General features: G+C 42.5%; 1 protein-coding gene across 1 annotated transcript in view; it reads right to left on the bottom strand.

The window, feature by feature from the left end:
* Positions 1-2,228: 2,228 nt before the first annotated feature.
* Positions 2,229-20,343, bottom strand: part of SHC4 (SHC adaptor protein 4) — a gene marked incomplete at both ends in the record, with an annotated part of 32,414 nt that continues 14,299 nt past the window's right edge. The window contains 10 exons of the mRNA XM_082005359.1: positions 2,229-2,384; positions 3,113-3,366; positions 4,838-5,017; positions 6,381-6,441; positions 7,806-7,983; positions 9,975-10,101; positions 11,456-11,507; positions 14,726-14,779; positions 16,404-16,523; positions 17,398-17,461. Of these exons, the coding sequence (XP_081861485.1) occupies positions 2,229-2,384; positions 3,113-3,366; positions 4,838-5,017; positions 6,381-6,441; positions 7,806-7,983; positions 9,975-10,101; positions 11,456-11,507; positions 14,726-14,779; positions 16,404-16,523; positions 17,398-17,461 (1,246 nt within the window). The remainder of the gene's footprint in view (positions 2,385-3,112; positions 3,367-4,837; positions 5,018-6,380; positions 6,442-7,805; positions 7,984-9,974; positions 10,102-11,455; positions 11,508-14,725; positions 14,780-16,403; positions 16,524-17,397; positions 17,462-20,343) is intronic.

The raw sequence follows: 20,343 nt of genomic DNA, 5'->3' as shown, positions 1-20,343 counted from the left end.
CTATTATTCTAGTCCTGAGTAGCTTTGATTTGTACTAAAAATAGAGATGGAGTTCTGCTCATTTGCCTTCTATGACCTGTCATAAAACCCAGGTTTGATGCAATAATCAAAACCACCCTATGCAGGTCTTTCTCTCCCCTTGACATGCCACAAGTAGCAGCTATTTTTGCTTGATTGTTTGCTCAATAAACTCATGTCAAGCACGTTATGAAGTTTGGTAAGACGTGAGAATAGAAAGGATACTATGCAGGGATTTAATATTCTGGTTACAGTTTCTTGCCAGCTACCCTTGCAGTGGCACAAAGCTTGAGCATGAACTCTTGCTGGAGGCCTTTTTCACATGTGAAAACCTTGCATAGGATAGAACAGACGTAAGCTTGAGCTTCTAGTCTGAAGGCTTGAGGTATCAATAATGCCAGACTATTAGCAAGAAAATCAACTGCTAATGTTTTAAAGCTTCTCGCTGCTTCAGTATATGTAATTGAGTATTTTAATCATGTTATTATCAAGAATGAAATACATTTTATGCCTATTAGCTGAGGATAAGGAAAAAAAAATTATAGTCAGCTCTGTGTGGCTCTTTACCTCATATTTTCCCCTCCAAAGAGCTTATGTCTTCAATAACTTTATGTGTATATGACCCCTCTTGTTTTCTACATAAAAGAGCTCTTACTATAGTGTCCCATTTAACAGGAACACAGGCAAAAGAACAGAATGTATTTTGTATAGTAAAGTCTTCCAGCAACTGCTGAACTCCACAACAATAGTCTGCCTTATGGAACTGAGCTGGTGGGCTGGGAGACAGAGATAATGTCCCTGCTCATGCCAGAAGACATTGCTTATCTTAAAAGGGATGACTTTTTCAGGCCATCACCTGGACTACCAGCTCATTCCCCAACCCCCACCCCCCTGCCTTTCTGCAGTTACTTATTAAAGAATCACAGAATCATTAACGTTGGAAGGGACTTTTGAGATCATCAGGTCCAGCCATTAACCCAACACCACCATGCACCCTAAGCCATGTCCCAAAGCACCACATACACACATTTTTTGAACACTTCCAGTGAACACTTCCATCCATTAAATCACTGTTTCTTCAACGGGAAACCCAAGAAATCACTGTTCACTCTGAATATAGGATTGTTCATATTTAGAGTATTTATTGTGGCAAAACAATTCATAGGTTTCCTTTAAAAGATTTTTTTCCATGTTTAGGAACAAATGGACTCTACATGAAGAAGGGGAAACCGTATCTTGTTTTGGAAAGAACACTGAATAAGACCACATGCAAAGTTCAAACAGTCTTTTAAATAGTTTTCTCTCAAAATGTATCATTAGTTTTGTTCAGCTTCTCTACTTTGTAAACAACTATGTAATCAATGAAAATATATTTAGCCTACCATTAAAAAGAGATGTCTCCAGTATTAATTGGTAATAATAGTAAAATCATATGCAAGATAAAAATATTAGGATCTAGCATGCTTGTCCTTTAACAAGTTCTATTCCAAAATTATATTACATATATTCATTTCAACTTTGTAAATGTTGCATAATCTCAAATCTTTGCGTAGTCAGACAGTGATAAAAAGTTATTAAGAAACTGGACAACCTTTCTGTATTGTGAATGCTATTCATGCCAAACATTATTTGCTAGTAAAGTGCCGTTACAAGCAAAATGAAATTGTTAGTGTCTATTGAAAGCAGATGACATTTTTTAGTAATATTCAAATTGTATTTGTTTTGGCAAATAGTTAAAAGCTTAGACATGTTTGTTTAACCACCCAAAACTAATTCAGTATAAATAATATTGGTTTCCAATATTTCTATGCTAAAAGGCACATACTAATGTTCCAGCAGTTAGTTCAAGTGAGCTTTTGCATGTAGAGGTTTCATTGTGCTTTTAAATAGTTACTGATTCAGTATGACCTCAGAAGTGACATTTGTGCATGTCTAAAATACCTTCTCACAAATGAATCTCACACTCTGAAGGTGTAATTTCGTTAAGATTATATATATCTATATAACTATGCTTGTTGATCTCTATAGATCTACATAGATATACACATATACATATATTCATACATACACACACAAAAGGGTAGCTTCTGGAACAGCAGCAGAAAGTGCAGTCTATACTTTTTTGAATTGTCTTCATAATAGAAAGTTCTCGGTACAGAGTTTTCAGGTTTCAGACATGAATTGTCTTGGGATTTGTGAGATCCAAGGGATTATTTGTGATATTGCATGTGTCCCACATTACTTTCTTTCCTTACAGGCTGCTTCAAGCTCACTTCACTTCCAGAAGAGATGATTGGCAAATTATTTTCCATGTGATACTGAATAAGATGACCCACGCTATCAAATATATGGTCTTTGGTTCTCACCTAATGAGAAGCAGAAGAATATATTTACAGTTAGATTGTGCTTATAACTGGTTGGACAGGAGCCTAGCACATTCAAGTCAAAAGGCATCTAAGCCACACAACTCACTAGAGCAGGATCATTAGGCTGTAGACAGTAATTCAGACCTATCTTTTGACTTGCTGTTAGCCGACATGAAAAGCAGAGGACCAAGTTAAAGAGACTGTATGTACAGCTGGGCTGATTCTGCTACAGGGAATGAAGTAAGCCTTTTTTTTTTTTTCTCCACAGAAGATACATTTTTCCCTAAATCCCACTGATGATTACTTCTCTGATTTACTCTCTCCTCTAAGAGATGTCACTCAAGAATACTCCTCTAGACTTGAGCAGAAGCAAGCAGAATCGAAGTGACAACAAACCAGCTCTACCTTTTCTGTATCCAGAAGTGTGTTACTAATCAAATTAATTCTTCAACATTAGGGTTATTTTTCTAGCAATATAATAACAACTCAAAGGGTGTGTATACACTAGTTATCACCACCCAGACTAACAACAATATTTAAGTACCTCACTTCTATTTCCATGGTACTTCAGTTCTTAGAGGTTCTTGAATTGAACTTTCAAACCTACTGAAGTCAATGGCAAAATTTAAATTAACCCAGATGGAATCAGATCGGTTCCACTTCCTGGAATGCATTTCGACTGAAATACCTGAGCAGCCCTGAAATTTCAGTGTATGAAAAGCTCATACCTTGCCCTCAGGATCCACCAAGAGCAGATGCTTTGCTTGCCCTCCCTGAAGTCCACTGAGGACGTACTGACCAGGTGACGTTGTGCTCTCTCGCACCAGAAAATCCCCATCATTGACTAAGAGGCTCTCTGCTGCTTTCCTGTTTAATTTGCCATGGTAACAGTCTTCATTCTTTAGCTGTTGCTTTATTTGTGGCAGAACACAAAGACCAGCTGTGTTGCTTGTGGCACTCTGCTGAACAGCTTCTGGTAACTCTAAAATTAAATGAAAGGGAATGTATTGGACACTTCACCTAGAACTTCATCCTAGAAAGATGCGAGACGGTATTTTTTATAGCTTTTAAAAAAAATTCAAATGGTTCAGTCTTGAAGCTGTGATCAAACCAACCTTACAGACTGTAATAACATGCACACATGAATGCTCACAACCTTTCAGTGCATTAGGTAAAATTATCACACAATCTCCTCCCATACCTTAGATGGGAAAGCCTTGAGTTACTAGGCAACAGGGATTGGAAACGGGAATTTTTCAGATACTCTACTGTTTTGGGTTTGTATTTCTTTGATTGTATTAAAAAGTCAAACCTTCCCTGTAAAAACAAGATTTTTGTTCTTTTTTAGCCACTTTAAGATCTAGTTTTTCCTTCTTCCTTAACAAGCTCTGAAGAGATTGTCACGGATCATTGGGAGAGTTATGTTGAGTGGATCCAGCTATGTGCAGGAATGTAAGACAACATGGCCAACGTAGCCAGAAGGGAAGGACTACAGCATGATGCATCTGCTGTGAAAAAAATGAACAATTACTGAATGTACTAACAAAACTGGGTGGTTTGGGATATAGCCAGTCAGACTGCAAATGATTCACAGGCAGGATTTTTCTAAGGAAAATAAGAGGATACCACTTCTTCAATGGAATTGTGCAACCTAAGGCTCCTCAGGATATAGCCAGTTCCTTTTAGTGCATAATACAGCCCCGGGTTGGAAACATCTCAATGGTCACTGATTTCCTTTACTGCGGTTCTCTCCAGTCCTTTGCCCACTTTCTTGTGTGGAGCCAACTCTGATAGAGAAAACACTTGGTGGGAAGTCATAAAAGGCAAAGCTAATAAATAAAGTATTTTCAATAATGAGGACAATCAGTAGCAACTATATAGTCATCTAATGGATATCCACCACTTTGAGTCTGTAAATCAAGACTTAATTTGACATACATTTAATAGATAGTACTGATCAGTTTGATTTAGAAATTACTGGATGAGATTCAATAGTCACTTATGCAAGAATTGAGAAAAGATGGTCATAACAATCCCACTTTGACCTTGCCTGCTACTGCCTGTGAAGCAAAGGCATCTGAAGCCACTTCCACCTTGGAGTGGTTAGATCGTGAGCGTACAGGAGAACCCTCTTCCTTGAGGTATGGTGCCTTCCCAAGCTTTTATATCATTTTAAAGACTTGCTTATTATTACCTGCGGAACACTATTTATTGTCATCAATCAACTACAGAAGATAAAAGGTTACCCTGCTTGCTTACCATCACTACTTTTACTCTTTAATCCCCATTGTCTTAAATTCAACTACAAAACAAAACACAACCAGGAAGGATTTCTTCTCCCCATCTTTTCTATGTTTCTTGCGGGGAAACCAAAATCTTTCTCCATGCACACAGATGACAAGATCCCCTCTTTTCAAAGCTTAGAAAGATACGGTATTGCAATGGGAACCTACTGGCCTGACGCAGTGGGCTCCCATGGATCTGTGTTGTTGCTGTACCGCGGGCTGTACAGACTGCAGACTGCAGGGTCTGTGTGTTGATGTAACACGGATCATCAAAAAGATCTGTTTTGTAGGCAGCCTTCAATAGTGTTGCCTCTTTTTTTGTCTTCTGTGATCTTTCACCACAGTTACCTGCAATTAGTATATAGTATGCTCAATTTCCTTTTTTTTTTTTTTTTTAATCTCAAGGTAAAATAACCGTAAAAGCTGAAATAGGAACATTGTTGTTCTTATATATCCCACTAAAGTAATTCAGAAGGAAAAGAAAAATTGGCAGATGAACTCATTTTCCCTTATGTCTAGAAGGCACAAGGTACACTATCCGAAAGGAGTTAGAATGAAAGTTTTCAAAAATGTTCCTCACTGGTTCAATTCTGCTTCAATCAATGTCAGCAGCAAATCCTCCACTGACTGAAAAGAAATTAATACATATGACTCTACAGAAACACAAGCTGTATATGTTGTTTGTTGCAAAACCCTTTCCTTCCCCTCTGCACCACAAAAAAGGCTTGTGGGAAGCTGAACAATTCTCTATCTTGCTATTCTGGTGGAGCAGGGAAGATAGAGGAGGTTGGCCTGGAGATCCAAAGCCACATCTGTCAGGTTAGGATCCAAGCCTAGGAACAGGCTAACAGAATATCCCCTGCAGCCTATGAAAATAATAGCACTTCAGCTAGCCAAATAGCACGCATATTTTTGCTCTTTAGCAAACATTTTATTCATAGACCTATTCATTCATTCTTTTATTTGTTCACCCACTCTTTGTAGAAACCATTTGATTCTCGTTTCCTTAAATCAGAAATAACACAAGAAACTGAACTATCCCCTGCAGGCAGTGTAATCGATCACTTTAGAGCAGTGCAGGTGGGAATTCAAAAAGGACCTTTTTGTGCCATGAAAGAGATGAGCTGAGGAAGCGTGCTCAGGGCATCAGCTGTGGCAAGGGAAGTCCAGAAAGAGATGGAGGCTGCTGATCTCCCAGGGTCCCAGAGAGCAGGTTTTGCTAAAGGCAAATTGATCTTGGGCACAAAGCCAGCCAAGGCAGGGGAAGGCAGTCACACTAAGCCAGTGACACTGGAACCAAGGGCACAGGCTGTGCTGGAACAACCACCCAGTGCTGATGGTTTGGGTCTCATCAAGCACTTGTAGGGCTAAGGGGTATTTTCAGAGACTGATAAGCAACGAAGTATCTTCATTTTTCAAAGGGTATGAAAAGGAATAAAACAACAAAGAGTATGAAAGAAAATGAAAAAACCGAAGAGCTACTGTACAGTATCATGACAAGTAAAATGAGTAAGTCTGCCAGCAGACATGAAGATAGATTAGCGGCCTTTAGAAAAGCTGTAAGGCTTTTTTTCTGCCCTTCATCTAGGGAACTAGAAATGACCCACTTTCACCCTGTTCACCATTGTATTGAAAGCCAAGGGGTAGCTCTTCCAGGCAGTCTGCCTTGGGTAATTCTGCATATGCATGAGAAGAAAAACAGAGTACATACCCACGGTTTTGTTTTCTTCTGGACAATTTTCATATATATTGATGAATGTCGGGCTGCCTGTCTGTAGAAAAATTGTAAAAACAGTCATGTAAAGTAGTCCCTTAGAAACCTCAGGTAACTTTAAAACATCCATGCACCAGTGAGTTGGGATACAGGTAACTAAACATATCTTCTTCACCAAAAAATTCCTATTTCCTCAAATAATATTCCATGCTGGTACTCTTCTTTCTACAGGGCGTCATGTCTGGACATACTCCAACCCCACAGAGACTGCTAACTGCCCAGTTATGTATCTAAGGTTTAATATATACAGTATAACTCCTAGGTAATAAAGTTCAGATTTTCTTATAAATGTTCCTTTCAATAAAAACAAGGAGAAATAACCACAGACATCATGGTTTGAAAGTGAAATGGTCACCAAGCTGTGTGAGTAGCACTAGAAGGTCATCAGAACTGAAAGGAAAAACAAGTAACACCCCATGGAAAAAAGGCATTTGCATGTAGGGTAACTCCCTGCAACGCCTCTGGCGAGTTTCAAATGCAAACTCACGATATAGTCAAACACATTTTTAGATAACTGTTGGGGAGAGAGAGACCATCAGGCCCAGAGCCGACATGTGGAGTACGGTTGAGTTTAATAAAGCAAAAAATGGACGGAGCAGTAGCACAGGAACCTGGGAGCAGTTGCCACCAGACACAAGTAACACTTGGGAGCAGCAACTTTTTAGACAGCACCAACTGGATTCCAGTGGGCACGTCTGAGTGCGCTCCCTCTGGGGAAAGCGGTGGTGCCTGCTTCCCAGGGTGGGGAAACGGCAGTGTTTCCAAGAACTTCCACAGCAGGCTTTGAAGTCTGTGCAGCCAGTCTGAACTCGGCTGGTTTTACTCCCTGACTGATCATTTTTTTTTTAATCCCCACCATCCCAGACAAGAGCCACAGATAGATGCATCTTTTGCTGCTGTGGCTGATTTAACAGAGCCTCTTGAAACACTCCAAGGGTAATTAATGTTGTACATATATTGCAATCAATTAATGTGGTATGCGTAGGTTGTAGAGCATAATGGACAGGATGAAATATTTATCAGATCACAGAATCAGGAGCCAGGAGGTCCCAGATTTTGCAGATGTTCTCTCAGACAAGCCATTTAAATCTGTATCCATTTTCTTCTCACAGCTAACGAGTGAACAAGGGGATATTACTTGGTCTCCTAAAAGTACTCTGAGGACAAACCAGTTAATATTCAGAAAGTGCTTTGGGATTCAATTATGTACTAAGCATCATTAAATCTAGCCTAAAAAACCCTTTCCCAAGATAATCAGGACCCGGTTCTGATGTTAATGCCATGCTTTACACCACAGTAACACTTCATTATTCAGTCCCATAACAGGCAGCAAATAGTTATCCCAGAAAATTATGTACTTACCAAGCAATACTGTTTTTTGGATTGTATAAGACAGTTAGCCCTTTGGTCTGTTTGCATTTTCATTCGCATGTCTAACACTCCACCAGTGGGAGGCTCTTTCCCTGGAATTTCATTGTAATATTCATGATCCTCCTTCTCCTGTGAATTCCCAGCTGACGCATTAGCATTTGCTGCCTCACTGAAAAAATATGAAGAAAAAAAAAAAAGCAACTGATGTAATCAACTGCTTTCTAGTGTAGGAAAACGTCCCCAGTGTTTGTGCATCGCACACTACACAGATTAGCCATATGGAGGCTGTAAAGGGCTTTGGGCCTGAACTTTCAGGGCTGTTTATCCTTCCAGTTACTTTTTCTTGAATTAAAAATGAACCCATCACAGTTTGGGATGCAGGGAGGTACAGTAATTTTCTTAGCACCAGGCAGCCCAGCTCCCTTTTCTTTGACTTGAAAATATAAGAGCCACCTACTGAAAGTTTAAGAGAAGAGTGCCAATGCATCGTTCATTAAGGTGTCCAAAATGTAGACCATAAAACCAATTCCTCTGTCTGCTTGTCTCAACTGTATAAACCTAGAGGTTGCTGGGGGGCTGGGGGCAAAACACTTACAAGAGAAAATTAAAACCTCATGGCATTTAGTTAGACAAGTCTGCAACTGTTTTAGAAAATCAAATATTGCTTAAAAAAAAAAAAAAGTACTTTTCCTGAGTGGAATGTGCCCTGATTTTAATAACCATAATCAATCAAAAACCACAATCAAAAACTGTTCTGTTTCAGCTTTTTTCAGAAAAAAAAACAGTGAATGACAGGAAGGAGAGCACCCAATGTTTTCCTTGAGCTAAACCAGAATAATGATAGTTTAAATGTACAGCTGATACACTGCAAAACGGCTAGGTGCTTCCTGCACTGTCTCCGGTCCCGAAATAAAAAGCTCATCTCAAATCTTAGTTCTCTGTTTAACAAGAATATAATTGGATAAAAAGCCTCCAGCAGGAAAAAGATAAAGTTCAAGTAGTTGATTATGTGATAGGCAGTGCAAGTACTTGATTATGTGATTCATAGTGGTTTGGAAGTGACTGACTCATTCACGCAGCAATATCCGATTTCTCTGCCTGAGGACTGTTCTCCGAGGCTGGCTGTGGGTTAGGCTCAAGGAGGGAATCTAATTAGCCTCTTCCATTTCTCCTTGCCCTGATTTACTTGTGTCATAACCTAGCAGAGTTTCATAGGAAAGGCTCTTCCTCTGGTTATTGTCCCCAGGGAAAACAGACCAGTATTAGCAGTGGAATGGCAAGAACCACTATGTACAATGAAATAAATATAAACTGCTGTTATGTAATAAAACCAGTTCTGTTGCATTGCATCAGGCACTGTCCCAGTAACACTGCCTGCACAGCGGCTGCCGGTGCTCAGGACGCAGTTAAGCGATGCTATGGCTTTACCTACTCGTGGGAGGTAGAAAGCAATCAAATTCGGCGTCACAGGAAAGAAAAGACTGAGAAAAATAGGCAAGGTTAACCTGTGAGGAGGGACATAAATTAGAGCAAGAATAGTGTCCTCAGTGCAATGGAAAAAGCGTAATTGCAGTGGGGGATTGCGGTCCAGAAATTAATCCAGGCCCTATATTTTGAGCACGTGCAGAGGACAGGGCTTCATACTTTAAAATGTCAAGCAGTGGCTGTGTTACATCAGCCTCATGTACTGAAAAAAGTCACACCAGGTGGAATCTGAGGCCGCTACCAGGACATGAGCAGAACAGCAGAAAGGTGAATTACAATGGCTTTTTTGCCCCACCACACATTTTCCACAGCGGCAGCAAGCTGCAACTTGGCATGGGTCAGACCTGAGCTCGGCGTGTGTGAGTGCGCAGTATTTATAGAGCTGAACTTACTTGGGCAGAGTAATTTGAACATTTGTTCAACTTACATGACTTAAGGCTGTTTTAGCTAAGGAACAATACAGCTAAAATCTGTGTTACGCACCTGCACAAATGTCATGGAAATCAATGGAGTTTACTGGAATAAGCTAATTTTAGTCTATTATACTTTGTACATGCAGCATATGTCCAGAAAGCATATCCAAAACATCTTACGGATCACTCTTTGGAGTATATTTTTCCTGAAAAGTACTAAAGAGAAGGAAACCACCATTCACGTGACTGAGAATGTGCTGACCTTTCATTAGACGTAACGAGGCTAGATGGGTTCCTCAGGTACTGTTTGAACCGGAGCTCAAAAGCCTGCCCTATGGTGTTTATCACCTCCTGTGCCATCCCATTGGGACATTCCAGTATGTGGCATGCTGCAAAGAGACACCTTACTTTAATTAAAGTAAATGCACTTCATACAGAAGAGAGAGACACAAGTTATATTGCTTACAGCAGAAAAGCTGGGCATGAAATTATGCGTCTAGATAGCTTTAGGACATCACACAGACTGAGATTTTTGACGTGTTAAGGAAATTGCTCTAGGTATTTTGAAATCATACTATCAACTTATACCTCAATAAAAGAAACTCTCCATTTATGTTTCCAGCATGGACTGTTCCTGTATCCCCTTTCCCCCCGCTGCCTGGCAGTAAGCAGAAGCAGGGGAGAAAACCAGCCCCGCCACTGCGCGGTTTTCATGTGGAACGGCATGAAAGCACAAGTATGGGTGGCTCCGGCAGCCTGGGGCAGGGCTTCCTCAGGGCAAGACCATGCTCCTGCCACCAGTCCTTGTTCTCGCACACAACCTCAGGAAAGTCCCTCCAGCGGCGAGTGCCCTGTGCCCAGGGCCGGCTCTGCCCTCCGCGAGCCACCATCAGGGAGCACTCATGGTGCGGGGCCGGCTGCCAGCCCTGCCTGCGGGCTGCCGGGGTACGGGAGTTCTGCACATCCCAGCATCAGTACCAGGACTTACTGATGAGCTCACAAGATGCCCCAAGTTAGTCAAAACAGCGGTGATAGAGCCACAGAGAGGTGGCAGGCCAGGCTGTAACTGCTGCATCCCAGCTTCTCCAGAGAACATCTCAATTTTCTGAGCCATCCGCCACACCTTAGAGTGAGCTCTCTTCGTGAGCTGCCACTATAGCAACTTCATAGCCATCAGCGGTGTTGCTCTGAGAGCAGTCTGGCATGAAAGCAGCAGCCAAAGGCCAGTCTTTCTTGTACTGCAGGCAGATAGTAAGAGTGATGGAAAGGGATCTTATCCCCGGGTTAACCTCCAGAGGAGAGAAGGTCTCACACACCTGCGAGTGTACGAGTATATACCCCTCTCTGCCTTCCAGCAACATTCCCGGGAGTCTGGGTTAGATGAGGAGGTTTATTCACTGCCTTTCCCCTGGAAGTTGTCCCAGAGCCGGGCAGCTGCCCCCCTTGCCAGGCTCTGCCCTTCCTCCCCAGGCCAGGCTGGCTTGGGAAGGCTCCTACCCCTGCCTGGAGCCAGCAGCTAGTACAGTTCTAGCCTGATCTGCAGATTCTCACTTTGTTGCACAAAGAATATGATGTTTAAAGCCACAGCCTGCATACCATCACCCATATCCATACAGGGAGGTCAGGAATTGTACAGAATATTTAATATAAGAAAGCTACTGAACAGCTAAACTCAAACAATTCCTTGGTACAGATAAAGCAATCATATAAACACGTATAACAATCTGAGAATTGTTTCCATACCTCTCTGATTAACAGGATCTTTTGCTACATAGGCAACGTAGTCTTTTGCATCCTATAAGAAAGAAAACAACAAATGTCTTTATCATGATGAACAACGCTACCACCATAGCAAAGCAACTGAGTATAAAGAGATATATTTTTAGCTTTAAAAAGCATGCTTCTTTCAGGGAAAACAACCAGAGCTGCTAGCAAAGCTGGCTAAAGGAAGGATGAGTGGCACACTGGTGGCTATTGATACAGCAATTGTCATGGAATCTTTTTCTTGTAATAAATGCACTAGACCATTTGGCATTCCTCGGGTCTTCAATAAACTGTGTTTTCAATTCCAAGCCCTGCAACAGCAGTAGAAACACAGCCGGTGCCTCACCAGCAAGCAATGCTGCTCTTTTCCGCTGCTCCCACAGAGCTCGAAGCCTCCCCTGCGTAGCGCACTAGGGCTGCGTGACTGCCGGTCACACCTTTTAGCTGGGACAGTCCTTATCAATATCAGTGGAAGATAAAATACTGCCAAAATACTACAAAGGGCAAGTCAGAGTATTTGCCATTTGTAGCGTGAAGATTGAGTTTTGAAGGCGTCTTAGAGAAAAGTTGATCTTTAAAATATTGCAGAATACAATAGGCATCTGATCTCAATCACTGCTGCCTGATTTTAGTCCAGCTATGATCAGGTTAAATTACTCTGCACCTCAAGGCTGCTGCTGAGGTCAGACAACCTCAGGATAATCAGTTGTCTGTTTCAGATTCTCTTGTCAGCCAACACTGAAATAATCCTCACTTTTTCTAGTGAAAACTGAAAAAGGAACTGGAATAAAAAAATTAACATTTCTAGCATACTGCAAAAGCAAAGAGCTGCGTGATAATTCAGTGTTGTAGTAAAAATGGTGAGGTAATGAATAACATTCTCTTAATAATTAAAGATGCATTTTGTTATTTTGGCTCTTTAAGGTGGGATGGGGAAAATGCAATTTGCAGCTTAAAGGCATGGCTCTCTTGAGGGCAGATGCAATCAGCTGGCAGGAAACAAGGCCCCCATTTGCAATATGCACAAGAACAGTCATTTAATAATTCACAAAGAATGACACGAGAGGCAGATCTTAGGGCCAGCATAACTTGTCCTAGATATTTTTTTTTAAATCTCCAAAGTTAATATCATTAAAACAAAGCAAGCTAAATATTTCCTATGCATTTAGTGGGCTCAATTTCCTTCCTCTCAGGTTTTTCTTAAAGTTCATAAATATTTTAGGATACACTTTAAAAATAATTAGATCTAGAGAGCAACTAGAAACTAAAGTAACTGGAGCAGTACCTGCTATTTTTATATCTTTGTAATATTTATGTACTTGCATGGACGACTTTGCTTTAAAATAAAGCCCAAATAGGCTTTATTCTTGGGCAGAATATTGCTACTCCTTAACAGTGCAGAGCAACACCGAACTGCGTGTAGACCCTCAACATGGGGGCAGGTGGAGAGGCATGTCCTGTGGAAACCATCTCCCATTTTAAATGTAAAGGGAATTTTAGAAAAACTACCTGAACAAGCTGCTAAAATTGCCCCTTATGTGAAAGGCCAGTAGATTTATAGTTACCACCACTGAGCAAGACCTCCATTTTACATATTCTGTGAGTAAGGAAAGCGTCACCAGCTGCACCAGCAAACCCATTTCCTGCAGCAGATCTGTGTCCAAGCACAGCTCCTGGTGGTCCTGCCATCAAGCACTCACCAAACCCAGCCCTGTGTAGCCTGTGAGGTCTGATGGGATCACTGTACGAGACCAAAGCAGGATAATAATATTAAAAAAAAAAAACAAAAAAACCCCACTGAAAAATGTGGACAAGCCCTGGAGAATTACTCATCCAGTTCACTGAGCAGAGGTCTGAAAACACATCCCTGAATTTTCCAAACTGGAAATGTTACATAAAGTAGACAGTCAGCATCTAGGACATGGTACATACTTCAAAACCAAGACAGCTTAAGGACATACTTAAATTGTTTAACTATCAAGAAAACTGGAACTGGGGAATGAAGCACTGTGATGCTCAGCACGGCGGCGCGCCGGCACTCGGAGCTACCTGGAAATGTGGGTCTGCAAAGCCCACGGACTGTATCGTACAGCACGGTGTAGCAGGGTAGCACAGGCACCCGGCGGTGAAACTTGAACTCCTCAGACTCTCAGAACGCCTCAAGCTATCAACGGGATCTGTAAGGATGTAGCACTTCGGAACCAGGCCGGTACCCCCGGGCGCGGGACCGGCGGCACCGAGCCGCCCACACGGCACGTACTGCCGCCCCGCGCTGCCCGGCCCCGGCAGCTCCAGCGCGCCGGCAGCGCCTCTGCGCGGAGCAGCGCAGCTGCGCCCTTACCGCACCCACACGGCGCTCCAGAGAAGTTGTGTCAGCCACACGGGGCCCGCTCCCAGTTATTTTCCCTCGCCTGCTCCTAAATCCGAAGGGGCAGATCTGTCATTTTCCAGTCAAAGCTGGATCTGGCCTCCACCCCGGTGTTACCAAGAGCATGACCCAGAGCTTTCTCTTTTCCCTGTTTCGTAACACAAGAAACAGGCAGACATTTAACAAAATTGAAGGGCAAAAAATTCAAATCTGATTCAAAAAAATACCATTTTCATACCACAGTGTGCAATTCAGAACGCTGGCAAGGGCTGGGCTTGCTTAGATTCAATGAAGGAATAGGGCATGTTTATGGACGACAAATTCCTTGCTTACAATCACTGCAATAAAGTATTCAGAAGAGGATGGAAACCTCTTGCTTGAAAAGATCAATGACTTCACGACTATGACACTAGGAGAAAAAACCCTATCTGCAGGAAGAAGGCAGCTATGCCACATCTGTCTCATAGGAGCTGTTTGTTTGACTCAAAATTCATCTAAAAATTTAGAGGTGCCAGTGCTGACCACTTTTGTGACAGGTAATGGATTACAGGGACCACAGAACTGATGCAATTCCTGTGTTAATAGGTTCCCATTTTTAGATCCCCAAGCCTGAGGGCTTTTGAATGAACTGAGGCTCACTGATGGGCAACAGGAAAGTTAACTATACGTATCTATCAAAGATATGCCGAGTTTCTATTCACGGTTCCTTTCCAATCTCAGTCCCCCAGTTTTCTTAAATTACTGGTCATAATCCAGAAATGCAGTGTAGTCTGTTAGTGCTTATGGGTAGGAAGGCATGAAGTAAAGTATTTGCAGGTACTTTTATTCTCATAATAATTTCATTATACCTGTGGAAGTATATCTTATAAATCAATACTTACTGGGTCACCTCCAGAAGCAAATGAGATGGACTGCATGTGATGGTTGGCAATAATCTGAAACGCATGACAAACTAGTTAAACATGCTCATGTGCCACACATTTAGAAAACAGCAGAGCACATATCTTCACAGATTAAGCAATTAAGTTCATGACAACCCAATCCATTAATACATGCACATATCATTTGTGAAGGAAGAAGATAAAAATAGGAATATTTTTGAGACTACCCATTCATGTTTAGTAATGTCTAGATGCCTGAGTAATCTTCCTTAAAGAGTTTTCAGAATGAATTCAACCATCAACTTCTAACCTGGTCAGTACGAAGCTAAATGAGACTTTGAGAGGGGAGTAACTGGAGGCACTGGATGCATTTACAAAGTCTTGAGATATTACCTCATTTAAAATTACCAACAATTTTATTTAAATGCCTGGCGTATGTAATGGTGATGTTTTTACAAATGGCCCCCACTGATACTCTCATCATATTCTCTCTCACCACTAGCACCAAACTGTTACCTGGTAGAAATTTCACTAGCCAGATCAGGCATCAACTTTTCTTGGTTCAAACACTACGTCATCTCTGGAGACAAACTGTTCTTTATTATAAAATCAAGTACAATAGATTATGCAGGTGTGCACACAATGGAACATGGTGTCAGTCAAGACTAGAATAAATAGGATTTTCCATTTGCAAAGGTCTAGTAATGAGAGACCTAGAAAGAATTTCAAGACAGTGCCCAGCACACCCATGTATGCACTTGGAAGGAGATCTGTCCAGCCAGCAAACAGGAACGGATTAAAAGGGCCATACTGTAGCTGCCAACCCCCAGAGTTTCACCTGCTGCAGGGAAGCCCTTTGCTGCTGTACCTGAAAGAAAGGGAAGCCTGGTGCCATAAACCCTTACCCCTCCGAGCACAGAGGGGCAGGAGACCTCTGTGCTGCAGGCAACCCCCCAAGAGCTGCTTGATCCTCAGCACGGCATCAGCTCAGCGCAATGATTCCTCAGAGCCAGTGAGCCAAAACTACCTCCTTGATGTTCCACTGCTCCAGCTTAGAGCAAAAGCCGCTGCCGGCCCCAGGCGAGGTCATGCTGCGAACCGAAGCCACCAGCTGACGGAGGAGTTAGGTGAGCAGCACAAAGTTCCTCATCACAACTGCCAAGAAGGGAGCACACCCCAGTTCCAGGGCAGATCCAGGCTCTCGGGAACACATCTCGATGGAGCCCAGAGGTTTTGCATGGTATAACTGATTATGCACATATACTGCCCAGATGTAAAATAGCTCTGGACGACACCAAAGCCAAGCTCTGACTCATTGTTTATATCTATTTTTTTCCCCTAGGACTTCTCACAAACTCCAGTCAGCACTAGCGCCTTGTTTATTAGGCACCGTACAGGCAGATACACACAGAGAAACAGTTTGCCAAGTGCTTAAGGATCTTTCCCCATGGAAGACACCATCATAAACAAGAAGGACATGTGCCACATGTCCAATTCCTCCCAAGTGCTCTCATTTTTAAATTCAGCGGCATCATGTAATTCAGCTTTACCAGGCACACACCAGGAGACTAAAGGGTGCCACTTCCCTGCGAAGCGCCCAGCCGTTTCCTTCAGAAGCCACGAAAGGAGAAGAATACAGTAGTATGGAGAAAAGGACACCGATTCAGATGTGTCCTACCTGCTGCGTGTCAACATTAATCAAAGTGAGGCTGCTGGTTGAAATGGTCAGCTTTATATTCACGCCAGAAAACTGGAGGTTACTTTTGCCAAGTACAGAAGACAGAAACTTCATTGGAGGCTTTGAACAAAGAAACAAAAGAGGCTGTCAGCCGAGTCTGTCAGGGGCAGAAACGTATCAAAGTCAAGGAGATTTTACGATATCTTATTGAGAATTGCAAAGGAGAAAGGATAATGGCTTGATCAAATGCAAACAGATCTTCTAACAAACACCAGTTTTGAATACAATACTTGCAGGCATGTTTTTTACGTCAATAATGGGAAAAGAGTTTTAAAGCAAGATCCCAGCGAGCTAAATGTTATAGCTGGCTCAGTAATTCAGAAGGTGTAATTTTTCCTGCCGAACTCTGCTTCTTTTCCTAGGGAAGAAGAGTTTCCAAGTAAATCAAGAAATTCTCTCATGTATTCATTTTTCAGGAGCATGTTCATTCCTCCCGAGCCCCACAGTTAGAGAAAGAAATCAGTAACGTCCACTGGGGAAGACCCAACAGCAGCCACTAACACTGCCCCTCACTGCATGCCAGTTACTAAATAAATGATAGACCCATTAAACACTGCCATTGTTTAATTTTTTATATATAAATAACAACCAGGTAATCCTCCGGGGAACAAGCTCCCTTTTGCTATCAAAAGGGCTTCCTACATTTTACCAGCCAGAATCTAAAACTTGGAAAGCACTGAGCACTTCAGAGGCTGGTAGGAGCAGGAACTCTGCGCAAAGCATTAATCCTGAAGAAAATAAGGTATGGCACAGCCTCAGCCCCAAACCGAGCAGGCTAAACACCCTGCTGCAAGCACTCTTTCATGTTATACCGAGTTCAGATGGATTAACGTGCACTAACTGCCGCATGGACTGAAACCTGTTAGGGAATCGCATATCCAGCTTATCAAAAGCAGGTATAGAAAATTAATCGTTCAGCTAAAACAGCATTTACCTTCCGCTTTTTTATAGCTCCATTGGTACCCGATACAGCTTCACAGAGTCGGCTTATTGCTTCCCTGCAAATAGAAAAACACAGCACAAACTGTTGGATCATTTCACACGCATCATCTGTAACAGGGCCAGCAACCCTGCAATGTATTTTTATCATCCCACTTATAAACACTTCTGCAAGGTCTTTCACAGCTGTTTTTCTTTCTTCTTTCCTCCCACTATTAAAAAAACACTCCTATTTAACAAAATACAACGATTCAGCAGTCTGGTTTGGGTTGACTCTTTTTCTTCATAAAACACATCAGAGTCACCTAACGAAAATGTGTTTTTTTAAAAAAAAAACATCAACTGATCACAAGAAACTCAAACATTCTAATGCCTTCAAATCCTTTTTCTCAGTACAGTTAATAGGTCTCTTGCTGAGAGTGAGCCCAGCTGGGTGCCCTGATTGCCCTTCTGGTGTTTGGGGTTTCTTTTTTTAAAAAAAAGAAAAAAAAAAAAAAAGTGGGGGTGGAGAAAGGGAGTGTAATCAGCTTCTCCAGTTCTTTTTCAAATCTGAGGTCTCAGTTCCTCTCTTACCGTCTCTGGCAGGTACTTCCCAAAGTAAGACGCCCTTTCCCAGCCACCCGCTATTCTCTGCAGGCGCCCCTCAGTTAGAGGAGCAGAAGGGTAAGGCATAAAGCACCCACAGTGTTTATCGGTCTATATCAAGGACAACTAAATTACACACTTAATATAACAGAGTGGTGTGCTGTGCTTGTTCTCCACACTTGAACAAAGAAAATTCTGACACATGCTCCGGCAGGTGACCGGTTTGGACATGTGGTGGAGCACTTGGCTGCCCTGATGCAGCTTAGCACAGCAGCTGGAAAAAACCCTTCTGCTGGCAGCCGCCGGCTTTCCCTGACCGCTACTTACGGCTTCGAAGTCAACGGAAAATTGGTGACTTACTAGGCTGGGATGTGCTTAGCAAGTTTCCTCAACCTCACCTGGACATCCCGGTCCGAACCACAGCCCCCGACCCCTCCAGCTGCCCTGGCCCTGTGCCGCGGGGCTGCGGGGCGAGCTGTGCCGCCGGCCCCCACACCCTCTCAGTGTCGGTTCTCGTCTTGGGGGATTTCATGTTGCGGCTGTAGCCTCAGCCTTTCTCTCACAACTGAATTCAGGCTTGGGCTTTCGAGGGTTGGGGTTTTGTTTTGTTCTTAAGCGGAAGGGAGTTATTATAATTATTTGTTTATGTTATTGTATTATTATCCGAAGAGCTAATTAGGAAAGGAGCTAGTCAGGAAAGTTTATCTGTTTTCAGATCCTGGCATGTGCGTGGGAGGAACATGCCACCGGCCTTCATTTCCTGAGAAAGCTTTGGTTCAGAAAGGCTAAAAGATCTCAGGGGACCACAGAAGAGCGAGAGGCTCCAGCCAGATATGTCCCACGAAGCAGAGGTGCCGCGGTAGGGAGCGTGGTCCCCCCCGACCCTGCATCGTGCCCGGGGAGCAGACCAGACCGCACATAAAGCCAGCACAGCAGCAGTGAACCGCAGCATCGCTGCTGCCCTCTGCTCAGTGCCCCACGGAGGCTGCTACGCTGATGGGCTTCATGCTTAAAGCACTGAAGATCCGTGATGCTGCATCGAGTCTTCATGTCAGAGACCATCCTGAGGAACTCAGCCTGGAGACTGTCAAACGAATGGAGACTCACCCGTGGCAAAATAATAAAATCATAATTAGTAAGTTCTGAGTGAAAATAGCAGGGAAGAAGAGGAGACTCATCGTGAGCTAGGCAAGGTGGGTCAGAAACACAGCCTTTTAAACATTGCCTTTTTTTTTTAGCCTTTTAAAGCAAAGCACTTCCCCTCACACAGCTGAAAATATGCTTTTGATGCAAATTCCTGATATCCTTCTTGTTTGGCTCCTGTTTTATTTAGCTGTTGCTAGCAGAAAGGCCAAAACTAAAAACAAAATAATAAAAAAAAAAAAAAAGGGAAAGGCATCCTGCAGGATGATCTTGCAGATTACAATAATCAGCTTGGAAAATGAGAGCTCATCTTCTCATTCAATATTAAAGGAAATTAAAATCAGAGCCAAGACATTAAGGCTACTTGGAGCCTTCAAGTCTAGCTCTACCTAGAAAGAAAACCAGATACAGAAAAAAATTGGAAAAACAGGAGAGTCGTCTATTCTGGTGACAAATGAGTCCTCGCACACTTCAGGCAGCCCATGTAGAATAAGGAGTTGTAGGCAAAGTTGCCAGCAATGGAAGAAAACTTGTCCAGCAAACAGGAACCAAAAAGTAGGCAAATCATTTCTACTTCACAGTCTCTATTACCTCTCTTTGGTAGGGGAAATCATCTTCCCACAGACGTTTCTTGCTGCATACCTCTGGGTGGTTTTCCAGGTGACCTAACAAACCTTCTCAAATATTATTTTAAAGGTGTGAAAAGCGGCAGTTTGGTAACGCCTTGCTGCTGCAACTGCACGCTTCTAACCTTCAGTCATTGCCACGGGGCAGGCGGACCTGAACTAGAAACTGCACCGTACATAAGGAAGAAAAGAAACCGTGGATACGTCCACGATAAACTGAAATAGGATTTACTGTATCTGTGCTTTCTTCCTGGAAATCTGCTATTAATTCATTCTTACAGCCATTCATTTTCCAAGAGTTGCTCGGGCAAGTCTCTGCTTTTAGATCTGCCGGACGGCAGATACCTGTGCATAGCTTGCGCAGTTAATCGCCTTGTTCCCGGATGAATGTGCAACCTTACGGGTTCTGGCATTTGCACGTCTGTTTGATGTCTTCCAAATCTGAGGCAGTAGCAGAAAATGTGGCCTTGCTATTGCAGTCATGTTGCTGCTTTTTCTTTCTCTCCTCCTTGTCATTCATCCCAAAGCAAAAGACTTCAGGGTTCTTTTTATTTTTCTTTTAAATCACCCTAAATGAGATAACTCCA

This window comes from Phaethon aethereus (genome assembly GCF_964289735.1).
Source record: "Phaethon aethereus genome assembly, chromosome: 12".
In the NCBI taxonomy this organism is placed as follows: Eukaryota; Metazoa; Chordata; class Aves; order Phaethontiformes; family Phaethontidae; genus Phaethon; species Phaethon aethereus.
The sequence above is the reverse complement of the archived record's forward strand: the minus strand, read 5'-3'. Positions and strand labels throughout refer to the sequence as shown.